General features: G+C 47.4%; 1 protein-coding gene across 3 annotated transcripts in view; it reads right to left on the bottom strand.

The window, feature by feature from the left end:
• Positions 1-2263: 2263 nt before the first annotated feature.
• Positions 2264-17192, bottom strand: part of IMP4 (IMP U3 small nucleolar ribonucleoprotein 4) — a 65499-nt gene continuing 50570 nt past the window's right edge. For 2 of the 3 annotated variants that reach the window (XM_068112943.2, XM_078776181.1), the window contains exon 9: positions 2264-3255. In XM_068112943.2, coding sequence (XP_067969044.1) covers positions 3143-3255 — 113 coding nt within the window. In that variant the 3' untranslated portion in view covers positions 2264-3142. Of the gene's footprint in view, positions 3256-4512; positions 6338-17192 lie in introns of those variants that run through there. The other variant, XM_078776180.1, reaches the window with a different exon arrangement.

Raw genomic sequence — 17192 nt, 5'->3', positions numbered from 1 at the left:
ACCAAACCATTCATGTAAATAGAGGGGGGGGGGGTTCTGTGGTCGTTCGCTTTGGCTTTGCGAATGGACCAAACCATTCATGTAAATAGAGGGGGGGGTTCTGTGGTCGTTGCGAATGGACCAAACCATTCACATCGAATCATCGAATCACATCGAATGGACCAAACCGTTCGCTTTGGACCAAACCATTGCATGTAAATAGAGGGGGGGGTTCTGTGGTCGTTGCGAATGGACCAAACCATTTCATGTAAATAGAGGGGGGGGGGGGATATAATTTTAGATATATATATAGTATGGGCATTGGCAAGGAACGGGCACCCACGTACGGGCAATGCCCTAGTAATCATAAAGCTTCTATTTATTGTACCTACGTACGAAGCACGGTTTGTTATTGCTTACACAATGTGTAAGCAAACCCCACCAGTTTTGAACACAGTTACTTGGACAGCTGGGGTGTTTTCCCACCATGTTGGATGGACAGGCTGGTGGGGTGGGGCAACATAGTGGGTGTCAGTCAAGATCAAAATTCGCTTCAGGTATGGATCTATTCTGCAGCTGCAGAGCTCATAACACTGAACCTCATGATACACGTGACCTTTGTAATCGGATCACAATACAATTATTTAGTTCCATTAACAAAGACCTTTGTACTCATGTTTGCACATCTGCCACTGGCAGATATCAGGAATGTATGTTATGTACTGGAGCTGTAGGGGGTGGAGGGATTACATATTGTGAGAGTGAGTTAACTTATTGATGTTGTCGGTTATTTTGACGCAAAGATGTACTTTATAGATTGTGCTCCATGTTTTTGGTATATGAAATTATATTATGTCTGATCCAGACAAAAGACAATATGTATACATTAAAAACAGAGTAGAAACTAAAAAGTTAGTAAAATTTAAAATAGGGGGAAATATAATTTACTGTTGCTGGCAGCTTTCTGGGCAGAAGTGGTGCTAAGTTATTTTTACCCTGCGCTTGCAAAGCGAAAAGTGTGGTTAAGGATCGGTCGAATATGTACTTACGTGTCTCCGTTTTAAAAATTCACTTTCTCCGCAACCGTTGGTCTGATCGACACGAAATTTTCACCATAGTATGCGTCTGCCGGCATATATTTTTTAGTAATAAGTATGACGTCATAGGTCACGTAATATGGACGCCATCTTGGAAAAACTTTGGAACTCTCCGAAACGGCTCCATGGAAAAAATTGAAACGTGGTTCATTGTAAAGAACTCCACATGGGGAATAATTGTTTTTAATCGATGACATCGGTGCCTTCATTATGATGTCATAATTCGACAAGTACAACGCTTAATCTGAGCAGTTTGAAATTTCTTGAGCGTGATCTATGCAACAATTATGTTGGAGAATGTGAATTTATGATGTCATCGGTCACGTGGTATGGCAGCCATATTGAATCACATTTTTTAAAACCTTTTTTAAAAAGTCAAGAGTTGGCTCGTTATGTCTGACTGTCCTTATGTGCAAAACCTCCGCAGCGAGTACACTTGGTCATGGGACGAGGTTGAAACGTTTTGTGTGATTTTTCCTTTTATCTGCTCAACTTTTCCACAGCAGTTGAGTGGTCCTCTTTAAGACCCATCTGATCGATAATAGAGTTCTCATTCTCTTGCAATCCAAAGTGCCATTTCCAGATTGGGATTTGCCCTCAGTTGTAATTCCAAGGTGAGTTACTTGTCAGCCAGTCCCAACACGAATTGATCCCGGATTTCCTCATTTTTATCATGGAAACCACTCAGCACCAGTGTAAAGGTGCCGCACACGCTTTTCCACAGACTCATCCATTTGCTGTCATTGACGGGAAAACAGCCCTTTCATGAATCACGTTACGCTTGGGAATGAAATAGGCATCAAGTTTCCTCAACACCGTCTGCAAGTCATTCTCATTTTCACCGGAGTGGTCATCAACAGCAGCAGTACAAGTAAAGGTGCTCACGACATCTTCTGCCTCCGGACCCATCGCATAAATAAGGGTACTCACTTGGACTTCCCCCGTTTCTCCAGTCAGCTTAGTGGCTTTGGAGTATCTATTGAACTGCCGTTTCCAGCAGGGCCATCCAATCCAGCAGGCTTTGAAAAGTCGAAGTTTTCCGGTGGATCAAACTTCGCCATGGCCCAGAACGATCTCTAAAACGATAACTGCAGACTTAACTACAATTTGACAATCGCTGAGTAACACCGCTGCCACCATGGAACAGTAGCCAAAAGCCCAGGAATGATTGAGACACACCCGTCCAGTGAGCAGCCATGATGGAACTACTTTATTATACATACGTCATCAGTCCCTCATTAGCATATGTATGAGCTGTACTTTCACAACAAGTTCTTATTACGAATCCAACATAACTGTCAAGTTTATAAGATAAGGCCAACCCTGTTGTGAGGAGGTTGTTGTTGTTGTGAGGAGCTGTTGTGTTGAGGTTGTTGTGTTAAGGTGTTGCACAAAGTGAGGGGGGGGGGGGGGAGGGGAGGGGGAAAGGTGGCAATGGGACCCCACCCCATCCCCTCATTTAAACCAACCTTTATTATAACATAATGCAGATGTTTATGAAATAGATCAACAAAACAATGGAAGATACAAATATATTTAAGTACACATACAGATATACCAGAGTACCGAGGTGAAAATGCAGAAAAAATAAATTCAACAAGTGTGCAACTGAAAAAAAAAAGTTAATTTATGTAGGAAACCATCCTAAAGTAACTTCAGATACAACATCTTGTAAAAAATATATAAATATATTAACCAATCTTGAGGGAAGAAATAAAATCCATAAAGAGGCAGAACTTTGGCACTTCTGAATATGAGCAATCCCAAAATAGGAGCTCTAACCCATAGTCATCAAACGATAAAAGGCTACCAAAATTACTATCCAACATAGTATATCAAACCTTCCCACTCAGAATGCATTAAAATGCTGTCAATGAAGTAGTAGGCTCAACACCTTGAGGTATGCCAAACCTCAGAATGATGTGCATTTAAGCTCATTGACATTGAACATTCAGTTAAACTGGTTAACATTTACAATACAAATAGTTCTCGGAGTTTTGAATCGTAGACAGTGACTGCAAAATCAATGTCGATGGCCCCATGGAAATCTTTATGCTTCACGATCCTCACTCAACGGTTAGGAACTTTCGTTTCCGAGCTGTGTTCATGAACGGACGCCAGCACCACTCTACCTCTGCTGTTGTGGGATTTTCAAGGGTACCCAGTTTGATCTCGAACACTGGGGACAAGATGGGGGGGCAGGGGGAAGGAGGAAGGGAGGAATTGGAGAATATATGCAGACATTTAGTCACAGTTCTCATCCTCACTGTCCACTCTTTGACGATGCCCCAATGAGTTCTTGCCCCCAGAGAGCAAGCCAATTGGTCTGGCCTTTTCTATGCTATATCAAGAAAGGACTTCCCCTAGTAAGGGAAACATATGAAAATCTGTTAACTAAATTGTTACCAAAAAATTTCTTCACCAATATGTTTGTAAAGGTGTGTAATAACATGTGTTAAAATGTTGAAGGTCAATTCCCGTGGGAAACCCAGGAAAAAGCTGTTGAATTCGGGTACCGAAAAATTATTTTCGAGAATTTTTATTTTTTTTAATCGGCCCTTAAGTAACTTATGAGGGGTCAAATAAGGGTTTTTCATGATTCTGAGTTGATTGTTAACATTTATATTTCACCACAGACACTCCTTTGTGGAAAAATAATTTCTAAATATATCTCATTTTCTACTTTGCAGGACATGGAGTCTAGCAATATGGATGAAGACGTTACTCCACCTGTGCTCAATTGCTTCATCTGTGCACGCTCGGATACACCAGCTGAAAGGCTCATACAGGCAACTCCAAAGGGATACTCAACTTTATTGAAACAAGCAGAAACTGTCGAAAATGTTACTGTTGTGGAACGTATGAAGGAGGCTCAAAAGGAAGGAAAACTGAGGTACCACCAGAAGTGTAAAAATGATCTGTACAACGACTTTGTTGCAACCACCAAGAAGTCAGCTCAAGCATCAAAGGCAGAGAAAGAGTCATCAAAGTTGAAGAGAAGACGCACGACTTGTGAGTTCAGTTCATCAACTGGCTGCAGTTCTAGAAGATCACAGTCAGTTGACCTCCTGTATAATAGTAAGGGCATTTTATGAGATATTTCACAAATCTGTTAACTAAATTGTTACCAAAAAATTTCTTCACCAATATGTTTGTAAAGGTGTGTAATAACATGTGTTAAAATGTTGAAGTTCAACTCCCGTGGGAAACCCAGAAAAAAAGCTGTTGAATTCGGGTACCGAAAAATTATTTTCGAGAATTTTTATTTTTTTAAATCAGCCCTTAAGTAACTTATGAAGGGTCAAATAAGGGTTTTTCATGATTCTGAGTTGATTGTTAACATTTATATTTTCACTTTTACATTTACACACAAAGTAGCTTTTATTTCACATACATATATAATACTCAAGAGTTATTTCTCATTCACAATGTCAGAAGTTTCAACAGTCATTGTCTATGTCTTCTTCAGACTCAACAACATCATGACTGCAGTTTCTGCATGTAATGCCATTACAGACTCCACAGGCCGAGATGCACGTGACCCCATTCTTCTTGCAGCTGCATCGCCGGTTGCTGCAATCTCCATGACAATTACAGCTCGTGAACTGCAATAGCTCCTCAGGAGCCGTGGGGTCCAGTGTTGGAACTGGCTCATACCCATGCACACCTATTGTCCATCCATAGTCACTGGGGTTCAGAGACATGCTCTGTAGAAGGATCCAGTCCCGGGTCTGCAGGTAGGCATGGAGTGAATGTTGTGCAGCTGCACCCTCTGTTGGAGGTAGAGTCTCTGATTTGATCACTCCTGCCGTTGCCTTCCTTGAGAACATGTTGTACAGAATTTCACCCAATGTAGTATCTCGTCCATGGTAAATGTACTTGAAAATCGCAGTACCAGCCTGAATCACTGTTTCCTTGGTGGCTTCTGTGTCAAGGAAGATGTCGATGTACTCAGCCTCAGTGTATCCCAGCCGGTGGAACTTGTTGAGCATCCATTTTGACCCAAATCTATGATCAAGTTGTATGGCAAGCCCCATTTGGTGTGGCAATACTCCAGACCGAGGTCGACAGGCCTTAATAAAATTCTGCCCCCAAACGGCAACTCTTTCGTCTGTCTTGACAATCGGTCTCAAGAACATCTGAAGGCTTACAGGAACAAGTGTCAGCTGACTATCGATGTCAGTCATACTGTGTGTGGTGGGGTATGACTTTGGACCTAAATCAATCAAGGCAATATCATTGGATATGAACTTGAGTGCCGTCTTTATGATCTGAATCTTCTCATCTCCATGGTCAAGATTAGCATGATGCTCTCGCAGAATATTGTCGGTGCCATCTTTGAGACAGAGTACATCTGCCCTTCTTTCCTGTGTTGTGAAATACAAGGTGTCTTCGTATTTCTCTAGAAGTTTTATCTTTAGCCAATGCTTTGAATAAGAAAGGCTCTTCTCTGGTGACTGATCAAACTCCTGCAGCTTTTCATGGACTTGGTCCATGTTCATTACCCCATGCTCTAATTCTGAGTCTAACCATTCGCAGAATTCAATAAAAACTGCCTCTCGCTCCTCATCAATACTCCTCTGTCCTCTCTTCCTTTTTCCTTCCTCATCAGTCTTGGACAAACTGTCACCTCTCGCAAACATAAGTTTGCATCGCAAATGGTACAGTGTTTCTTCTGCCACCAAGTCGTTGATCCCTTCCAGGCGTCCAGTGACTTCAGTGCCCCAGTCATCCCCGCGACTCCGTGCTGTCTTCAGCAAGCTTGCCTTCAGTGTATCTGCAGTCAAATTATCTGGCACTCTGTATTTCTTTCTAGCTTGTGCTGGATTATTTTTGTAGAGCTGGGCTGGTTGGTTGCAAAGAATGCATACATCCTTATACAGGAGGTCAACTGACTGTGATCTTCTAGAACTGCAGCCAGTTGATGAACTGAACTCACAAGTAGTGCGTCTTCTCTTCAACTTTGATGACTCTTTCTCTGCCTTTGATGCATGAGCTGACTTCTTGGTGGTTGCAACAAAGTCGTTGTACAGATCATTTTTACACTTCTGGTGGTACCTCAGTTTTCCTTCCTTTTGAGCCTCCTTCATACGTTCCACAACAGTAACATTTTCGACAGTTTCTGCTTGTTTCAATAAAGTTGAGTATCCCTTTGGAGTTGCCTGTATGAGCCTTTCAGCTGGTGTATCCGAGCGTGCACAGATGAAGCAATTGAGCACAGGTGGAGTAACGTCTTCATCCATATTGCTAGACTCCATGTCCTGCAAAGTAGAAAATGAGATATATTTAGAAATTATTTTTCCACAAAGGAGTGTCTGTGGTGAAATATAAATGTTAACAATCAACTCAGAATCATGAAAAACCCTTATTTGACCCCTCATAAGTTACTTAAGGGCCGATTAAAAAAAATAAAAATTCTCGAAAATAATTTTTCGGTACCCGAATTCAACAGCTTTTTTCCTGGGTTTCCCACGGGAGTTGACCTTCAACATTTTAACACATGTTATTACACACCTTTACAAACATATTGGTGAAGAAATTTTTTGGTAACAATTTAGTTAACAGATTTTCATATGTTTCCCTTACTACATCCCCGGTCAGTGTGTCCGGCTCGGGACGCAATATGCCATATGTGCTCGCAAAAGGGGCACTATGCAAAAGTGTGCCGGAAAACCGCACGCGGTTCACGGCCGCGCGCGACGTTGAATGGGCTTATTGCAGAGCCTATGGGCCGAGCACGGAACACGGCGCCTTACCCGGCTTTGATGGGCAGTGTCCCTCCTTGCGGGCCCCTGGTCGCCCAATCGACCTTGGCGAGAGACACCGACCAGCCACAACAGTCTCATCCTCAATCGGACACGGAACGTGCGTCCTTGACTAGACTCCGGGCAACGCGAGGGACTTTGGGGCCTCGCCAAACCCCTACGGAGGCCCATACTCGCCAAACGGCGATTTTGAATGGCAAGACTACGGAGGCCCATATTCGTCAAATGGCGATTTCGAATGGCAAGACTACTGAGGCCCATACTCATCAAACGGCGATTTTGAATGGTAAGACTATGGAGGCCCATACTCGTCAAACGGCGATTTTGAATGGCAAGACAGCAGAATGCATGGGAAGGCTCTCTGACAGCTTTAACGGATGCCCCATGCACAACGAATACTCCGGCAATGACCGCAACACTGCTGATTGCATGGGAACGCTCCCTGACAACTTATACAAAACTCCACGGGCACCCTATGATGCCCGGAAAACTGCGGCTGGCATAGGACCCACCCGCGAGGCGCGACCGACTCACTCGGGAGGGTCGGTCCCACTCCCAGCAGGCTCGTCCGGCCTGGCTCAAGCCGTTATTCCCCTCATGGTCGAGGGCCATTGTGTGCGGGCCTTGGTGGATACAGGGTCTACGGATAGTTTTATCGATCAGCGACTCGTGCACAGGCATGGTTGGCGGGTCTTGGGGACTACGAGACGGATCTTCATGGCCTCCCAGGGACTTCGGCTCAGCACGAAGGGGGAATGTCGATTGAAACTCGTGATAAAGGGACGGGTTTTCCCAGATGTACACCTCATGGTCTTACCTGCTTTATGTGCTGACATTCTGTTAGGACACGCTTTCCTTAAGCGACATGGACGACTGGAAATGGAGTTTGGTGGGCCAGACACGCTTGCTGTTGGTGGGACTGACACGCTTGCTGTGTGTGCCCTAGCGAAAATGGAAATCCAGCCACTTTCGCTGTTCCCCAATTTAACCTCCGACTGTACACCTGTAGCGGTAAAGTCATGGCGCTACTCTAGAGCAGACATGCAATTCATTGCGGGAGAGACGGCTCAGCTCTTGAAAGACGGCATCATAGAACCCAGCCGGTCACCGTGGCGGGCCCAGGTCTTAGTGGTGCGAAGCGACGCACACCGCAGACGCATGGTAATCAACTATTCCCAAACGATTAACCGTTTTACACAGCTGGATGCCTACCCCCTTCCGGGGATGGACGCACTGGTGCGACAGGTGGCCCAATACTCGGTCTACAGCACTCTTGATCTCCGTAGTGCGTATCATCAGATCCCTATCTCTAGGGCAGATCGTATCTATACCGCTTTTGAGTCGGGGCAACGGTTGTACCAGTTTACTCGATTGCCTTTTGGGGTGACGAACGGGGTCTCCTGTTTCCAGAGGGCCATGGATGACCTCATTGCGAGGGAGAACTTGACCGATGTTTTCGTCTATCTAGACAATCTTACGGTTTGTGGGTATGACCAAGGGCACCATGATGCTAATCTGAAGCGCTTCCTCGAGGTTGCGCAGAGGTATCGCTTAACCATGAACGAGGCTAAGTGTCAATACTCCCTACGCAAGATAGATCTTCTGGGGTACACCGTGACCCATGGCTCAGTCGCTCCGGATAAGGAGCGTCTGCGACCTCTGCTCGACATGGCCCCTCCCAGCGATCGGGCGTCCCTGAAGCGCGCTCTCGGGCTATTCGCCCATTACTCTAAGTGGGTCCAAAATTTCTCCGCGAAACTTCGCCCCCTTGTGGCCTGCGACTCATTCCCTCTGCGTCCGGCCGCTTTGGCGGCCTTTGGAGGCCTTAAGGCCGACATCGCCAGTGCCGCTGTGGCGACGATCGACGAGAGCGGATCTTTCGTCCTAGAAAGTGATGCCTCGGATCATGCCATAGCGGCGACCCTCTCCCAAGGTGGGCGCCCGGTGGCTTTCTTTTCACGGACTCTTACCTCCGCTGAGCGGAGACATTTGTCCGTCGAAAAGGAAGCGTACGCGATCGTCGAGTCGATTCGGCGATGGCGCCCGTACTTACTCGGACGATGCTTTCAAATCATCACGGACCAACAAAGTGTTGCGTTCATGTACGACACCTTACACGCCCAGCGCATTAAGAATGAGAAAATCACTCGCTGGCGTATAGAGCTTGCCGACTTCTGCTACACTATCAAATACCGCCCGGGGAAGGATAACCAGGTCGCCGACGCCTTATCAAGACCGGTTACGTGCGCGGGTATCGTCACTCTGGAGGGCCTACGCGCTTTGCACGAAACTGCAGGGCATCCGGGCGTGACGCGTTTCGCTCATTTTGTGCGATGTGGCAATCTACCGTACTCGATTGACGATATCCGCCGTATCTGTCGCGACTGCGCTATCTGCGCAGAAAACAAACCACGTTTCTATAACCCTCCCATGGGGACGCTGGTTAGGGCTACGAGGCAGTGGGAAAGATTGGCGATGGATTTCAAGGGCCCGTTGCCGGTGTCGAGTAACTCTCGCTATCTGCTCACTATCGTCGATGAGTACTCGCGATTTCCTTTTGCTTATACGTGCGTGGATATGACGGCTGCCACGGTAATGCGATGCCTGCAGAATTTGTTCTCCATGTTTGGGTACCCGGCCTCCGTGCATACTGATCGGGGTGCGGTCTTTTTGTCTCAGGACGTGCGAGGCTACTTGCTCCAAAATAACGTCGCTTCGAGTTATACCACGCCGTACAGACCCCAAGCGAATGGGCAGATCGAACGCTTCAACGGGATTATATGGAGGGCCGTCGTGCTCAACCTCCGGACCCTCGGCCGGGGCCTCGATAAATGGGCTTGGTCGCTACCTGCGGCGCTGAACTCGATTAGGGCTCTCCTATGTACGGCCACCAACCAGACTCCCCACGAGAGACTTTTCCACCACCCGAGGAGCTCGGGGTGTATCCGGTCATTACCCAGTTGGCTCGCTGAGCCCGGGCCGGCCTATCTCAAACGGGCGGTCCGCACGAGCAAGTACGACCCCTTAGTGGACAAAGTGCAGGTACTCCAGGCTAATCCCGAGCATGCACGTGTGATGACGGCAGATGGGCGTGAGTCCACTGTCTCCGTACGCCATCTTGCCCCATGCGGGGTCACCGACCCGTATAAGGAATCGGACGAGCCAATCTATGAGACTATGGACTCTTCCGACACTTCCGTCACTGAACGTCTGCCGGCCCTCCCTTCGCCACAGCCACCCTTGCCTGAAGGCTTGGCGGTACCCCCTTCGTCACCTGACTCCAGCAGCTACTCCGACGCCGGGGTCTCTGGGTTACGTGATGCCGTACCCGGGGAATTTCGGACACGTGCTGGCAGGGAAATTCGCCGTCCGGACCGGTACGGTTGGGCCGACTGATACCATAATTCCGCACCCTGTTAATGCTGATGCCTCGCTCGATTCTAGCCGCACGGCAGTGTAATTCTAACGGTGGGGAGAATGTAGTGAAATCGTATTAATGCTGAACCCAGGTGATGCTCGCTGCTCGCTGACACCGCTAGGGGGGCGCGGCTATAAGACCCGATGCAGCCGCTGCTCTAGGCGACTTCTCCTGTGACATGTTACATTGACTAGTAGACTCGCTAACGGTACGTACCGCATGGAATATTACGCTTGCTTTCATTGAACTATATTATGGATTGACCTATGTGATGCCAAACCTTATTTCTATTGCATCCCTGTATTTGCAGAATGATGTCAAAGGTCTTAATGGAATTAAACCAACAGATGGACTAAAGTTGTGGTCTTGAATGATTTCCACAACACATCTTGTCAGCCCTCAAAGAGGATTAGTAAATGGAATCCAGTAGTGTTCCCTTATAAGGAACACTTGATACAATGAGCAGCACTTTTGATGGACAATTATGTTTTCACAAATGAATTTCAACTCTATATAACAGACCAGAGCAATGCAAGTGTTTTGTTATATTTGTAAAGGGTCATCTAAATCTGTTGAGCCATTGTATAGAAATAAATCAATAGTTATTTAAGCATTATTATGAGTAAACATGAACTGCAGCTCAAATTGTCCAAGATGAAATGTAGAATTTGATTTTTTTTTTAAATTGAAGTGATGAAATATAATTATGTTGCACCTGTGTGTCCTGAACACGAGGAATGCCCTTATTTTATGTTGGGGGAGGAGGAGGCAAGCACCCAGTATAATAACCATTCCTTAGAATGAATTCTTGTTATAAACAGACTAGAGGAGACAGGTTAAAATGACAAAAACAAATAGCAAGGCAATTGAATATATGAAATATCATATAGCACTATGATTTTTCGTTAATTTGCCTTGTATGCAAAATAGGCCTTGGCCTTGTAATTTAAAGTAGGCCTTGTAATTTGCCTTGTATCTCAAACAGGTTGAGATGGTTTTGGTCATGTGTTGAGGAAGGATGAAAGTGACTGAGAAGAGTGATGAAAATGAATGTAGAAGGAAGTTAAGGATGGGGAAGACCGAGAAAGACCTGGCTAAAGATGGTGGAAGAAGAAATGCGGGCAAGGGGGTTAACAAGGAGAGATGCAGAAAATAGGGCAAAATGGAGAAGTTTGTCATGGGGCCCGCAAGGCTAACCCCCGCTCTTGCAGGGAAAATGGCCTTAAAATGCATGTTGTTGTTGTTGTATGCAAAGTAGGCTGGGAATCAGTTATGAGCTTAGTCCAGATATATGTGTGCACATATATATATATACATACACATATATATATATATATATATATATATATATATATATATATATATATATATATATATATATATATATATATACATACACATATATATATATATATATATATATATATATACATACACATATATATATATATATATATATATATATATATATATATATATATATATATACATACACATATATATATATATATATATATATATATATACATACACATATATATATATATATATATATATATATATATACATACACATATATATATATATATATATATATATACATACACATATATATATATATATTGTTACAGACGTGGCTTGGATGTTATTTACCGAGCGGTTTTATGGTATGACCACGTCTGCACAAGTTACCCGATTGTGCCCGAACGTTGACTAGTCGCGCGATGCTGGCTCAATAAGAAAAAGAAGACACCCGGCTGGATTACAATAACACAATACGACACCAATGTTTCAATTCTCAAGACCTCCGGAGGAGATTATATTCGTACGGAAAGGTCAGATTACAGGGGCTAGAGGTATATTACAGGAAGACAGGCACTTAGACACACTCTTACATTAACCCCGGACAGACGACAGGTAAACGGGACAAGGCTGACTCACACGGGGGTTGATGGCAAGGAAAGGCAGATAGCGATGGCTCAAGGTGCACTCTTGGCTCAAAGCAGGGTACAGTACGGTCCGGTCCGGTCCAAAGATGCGGGGAGGTATCGTCGCGCTGGGGGTGGCGGTGGCTTCTCTCTCCAAGCTGAGGCGCATCTGACGTCACGTCCGGCGCGGGGCCGCGTATATCCGGCGGGGAGTGACACGCCCTCGGCTCGTTAGCTCCGCCCCAGATGGAATCGGCACGTTGCTTCTCATTGGGTGCGTGGGGGGGTTACTGGCTCCGCCCCTGACGAGGAGCTGACAGCCAGCCCCTTCGGGGTAACGCCGTGGAGCGCATGGTCATGGCGGGTAACCGAGCCGGTGTGAGGACGCACACTCCCCGCCCCTCTGTTGTTGTAGTCGTAGTTGTAGTTGTAATTGTTGTTGTAGTTGTTGTTGTAGTTGTTGTTATTGTTGTTGTTTGGGGAAGAAGATGGGAGGAGGTATGGGAAAGGTCCTAAACTCACTACTGATGCCATATAATCACATTCTGGTGCAACGAAGAGTCATAATTAATGGAAACGAGGCCTTAACTGACATAGAATAAGAATAACTAGGAAGATGTCCGAAAGTTGTCTACGTGTGGTGCGGTGGACCTGGGCACGACATTTAATGGGGGAATAAGGGGAAGGTCGGCTCTACTGATTGTTATTTACATGCAATGGGACTAGGGAATGGGGGATTGGGGAAAGTTGGGGAGTATTGGAGAAAATAGGGGAATATTTACAAGCGGATATGGAGGCCAAATTCCATATTCGCAACATTGCACCCTTCTCTACCCTCGGGGCGTCCCGACCCGATAAATCTTTACCTACTTTAGTGTGGCACGCAATGTAGTTCCCTCTACTATTAACTCTACCCTGAGTGCGACAGTTTTACAGATATTCACAAATGAGTAAATATGTCCCCCTGCGACGTTGCACCCTTCTCCTCACAGAAACACACCCACAGGATAACCGAATCCGGAAAGAATCCTCAAACTAAACATACAGCCGGTAGGGAGCATTATTTACAAGACTACGCGGCTATTTACACTACGATCCAGGACCTGTTTTTGGAGGAACACATGCAGATGTTATGCATAGAGAGAGCGCGCTTGCCAACATCGATACACCAACCCACGAGTGCTCTGTGGCCGACGGCCTTTAATAACGTGCAGAGCACCCTTCCCGAGCATCAACAGCACCACCCCACCACCAATCGGTGCAGTCACCATTGTTCATTGGAATAAAAATAAATTCGACAACCCCTAACCCTGCAGGTGTCTCTTGCTCTTCGTGTGGCCTTCAGTGGTGTTAATTAACAGTGGTTCACCTTTATGGCATAGGTGCCACGTTGACCCATAGGTCCATCCCCGGGTGGTGCTTGGCCGCAACCGAACTGCGGTCCATTGTGGGTGGCCACAAACATTGCGGTCCATATGGTGTATCGATCCCGGCAGCAAACAGCGAAAGTGCAGGCCCACAACTGCGCAGCCAGCACCTCTCTCTCCTCTCTCTCTACCCCAAAGCCAGATCCTCGGAGGTGGGAGACAAAAGAAGCAGACAAGTGAGTAAGGTGGTAAGGGCGCAAAAGTGCACGCAATGTAAGGTGATGCACACTGGGGGCACATGGGAACCAGGTGAGACAGGTACGTTCCTATCGTACGCCCCCCCCCCCCCCCCACCAGGTAACCTACATGGCCCCTCCCTTACCCCTTACTGTATCCACAAAACACAACACTACCCATAAACATCTACTTTACAAATCAACAAACATCCCTACTGTCTTCCCCGTTCCTCCCATAAACAAAATTCGTCTTCTCTCCCTCCTAACCAATCAAATTTGCCATTTTCAACTCTCATCAAAATTTGCCATCTCCAACTGCACATCAAAATTTGCCATTACCAATTCATCATCAGTCCCTCCTAGGGAGGGAGAGATGGAATCACCCCAATGTCTCATCCACGTCGTGATGCGTCTCACAAATCCTCACAGCAATCTCATTTCCTGCACAAAACAAAGAAAACACAGGTGTGGAGTCATCATCATCACCACAGGTAAGTGGCTGCGTATGGTGCGACAGGTTCATCAATCCTAACTATCGCCGAAATGACTTTAACAACTTTACACTACCCGGGGTCTTTCTCCGGCCAAACCATTGGCCCTCTTACACTATGGGTTCTAAAAACCAATTCCCATTGGCCAAACTGTGGTGCTCTTCAATTTGGGGTCTCACTCCCCCGATTCATCTCCCGGTGCCCTCGTACAATTTCTGGGCTGCGACGTGTACCTCTCCCAGTGGGTCTACCCACCTGCACACCTCCACCACTGCAGTTGCCTCCGAGCTTACCTGCTCCTTACCCTAACCTAACTACCAGGGGAAGGCCCTCTGGCTCTCTCCCCACTCCGTGCCCTCTCTGGCACTGGGCTGCCCGATCCACACCCGGGATCCTCAGGCACCCACTCACAACTACCGGCTCCCAGAGCCCACCTGCGGCCTCACCTGGCCGACATCCTCACAGTGGTGGAGTGCCCAACCAACTACACACACTAACAGGCTACACGCCCAGCCATTTCCACAACACTAATGCACCCATTCACAACACCATTCTGCAACCGCACCACAAATGCCAATATCCAACCACAATTTACCTGCACCCTCTACCTAACACTTACACTACCCGCCCCGGGTACTCGTGAAAGGGGTCCACTCTTCCCCCATCCACACCTTCGCACCATGCACACCACTCCGTACCACTCACTCCACACACCTGTACCTGCACACCTGTGCTCTCACACCTGGTGCCACCTGCACCCTTCTCTCCCCAAGCGCATTCGCGCTGATCCACACACTCACTACTCATACACTGCTCCACACACCTGTCCAGTTGCACACCTGTGCAATCACACCTGTTCAATTCTCACAAACACGGCATCATCTCAGCTAACTACTCCCTTCTGAAACTTGCGCTTCCCAGTCGTCCCTTTAAACTATTGCGCTCCCTCGTCATTATCATCCATACTAATCTACCTGCGTCCCCACTACAGGTATCAGTCACTAACTAATCTTAACGTCACCTACTGTCATCTTCGCTAGATCCCTATCAATATAACCTAACCCACCCGGGCTAGTTTTCACTGCCATACACCCCATAAGCTATTGCTCCTTTGCCCCACACATGGGAAGGATGGTGGATTTGCCATCCCACCACATCGGGGGTCTCTCACTATCAATTTTGCACGTCAAATTTCAACAAATTAAAAATTTGCCAATCACTGCCCATCATCTGCCAATCACTACTGCCAATCCCTTGCCAATCATCAAATTTTGTTTTTCTCTAATTTTGGGTCCAAAACACTAACCTCATCACCCAGTCTACTCACTACTGCCTCTCGGTGCGCCAATTCCTGTCCAAAGCCTGGCTTCATAAAGCCAAGCAATGGATGCTGGTTGTTTTGTGCCAGCGGCTGGATGCGTCCGGCACTCGGTGCAGGGACGGGGGCTTACCCGTGCCGAGATCCCACGCACCACCTCGGCGTGGAGCCATCCAATGTCCCGATCTCGACCTGCCGGCACGTCTCACCAAAAAGTGGTCGCCATGACGACCCTTTCTATCGGGCTGCCAGCTCCGCCTAGTGGAGCCTGGACGCGGCCGTTCAAAGCGAGGCCCGGCACGCACCGAGGGCCTGCTTCGGCTATAAGTCGTTCTAAACTCTACCCCGTCTAACGTCGATGCTTCACCTGGACGCTTACACCCCGCAGCCCGTTCCTTGCTCACACATCCAGCCGTGCCCATGCTCCTCGTACCTTTCCTTACACACGCAGGTACACTCATTCCACTCACAGCCTTGGTCACATACCTGACCACCGAACACTTTGGCACACATTCGTCGCTCGCACACCTCACCAATACACCTCTTCGCGCCCCCTCCTCGGTCACCTCCTCTGTGACAATCACAGGTGTGCTCTCATTCGCACACCCAACCACGTGCCTCACCACCAACTCCAGCGTGCATTCCCACTCACGCTCTACCATTCCAGGTGTACATCCTTCCATCCCAGGTGTACATCCTCGCTCACCTGTCACAACCAGCTCACTCTCCTTGTCACTCTCACTACTCTCACCTCCACTCGTGACAACGCACTCACCCTTACTCTTGACAGCACACTCTTTCCCCATGCACCTGTCCGTCACACACCTTTCTCGCGCACACTCTCCCGTTACACCCTCTGTAACACTCACCACAGGTGGACACTCTTCCTTACTTCTGACAGCGCACTCTTTCCTCATGCACCTGTCCGTCACACACCTTTCTCGCGCACACTCTTGCGCACACTCTCCCGTCACACCCTCTGTAACACTCACCACAGGTGGACACTCTTCCTTACTTCTGACAGCGCACTCTTTCCTCATGCACCTGTCCGTCACACACCTTTCTCGCGCACACTCTCCCGTTACACCCTCTGTAACACTCACCACAGGTGGACACTCTTCCTTACTTCTGACAGCGCACTCTTTCCCCATGCACCTGTCCGTCACACACCTTTCTCGCGCACACTCTTGCGCACACTCTCCCGTCACACCCTCTGTAACACTCACCACCCCGCGCTTCCATGTGCCCCCTCGCACACGCGCTACGACCGACTCACTCTCGCCAGCACCCTCACTCCTTGGCACGCACTTTTTCCTCACACACCCCAGAGTCGGACTTTCTCGCACACCTCCTCTTTCGCACACCAGACCTGTCGCACACTTCACCAACGGCCTCTCACGAACACCCGGGTCTATCTCGACCCCCAAGCCTCTTAAATCACCTGGCGCATCATACGCACGACCATATTGGTCACCACTTACACCGGGTCCTCTTCCTCTTCGCTTCTCCTCCATCACCTGCGAATCCCTCATCCGGTTAATGAGCACATCATCACGATCCAAACACAGACTTTGGACCAATTCTTTTATCTCC

Source organism: Myxine glutinosa, chromosome 4 (genome assembly GCF_964187855.1).
Source record: "Myxine glutinosa chromosome 4, kmMyxGlut1.1, whole genome shotgun sequence".
In the NCBI taxonomy this organism is placed as follows: Eukaryota; Metazoa; Chordata; class Myxini; order Myxiniformes; family Myxinidae; genus Myxine; species Myxine glutinosa.
Note: the sequence above shows the minus strand (reverse complement) of the source record. Positions and strands in the feature narration are given on the sequence as shown.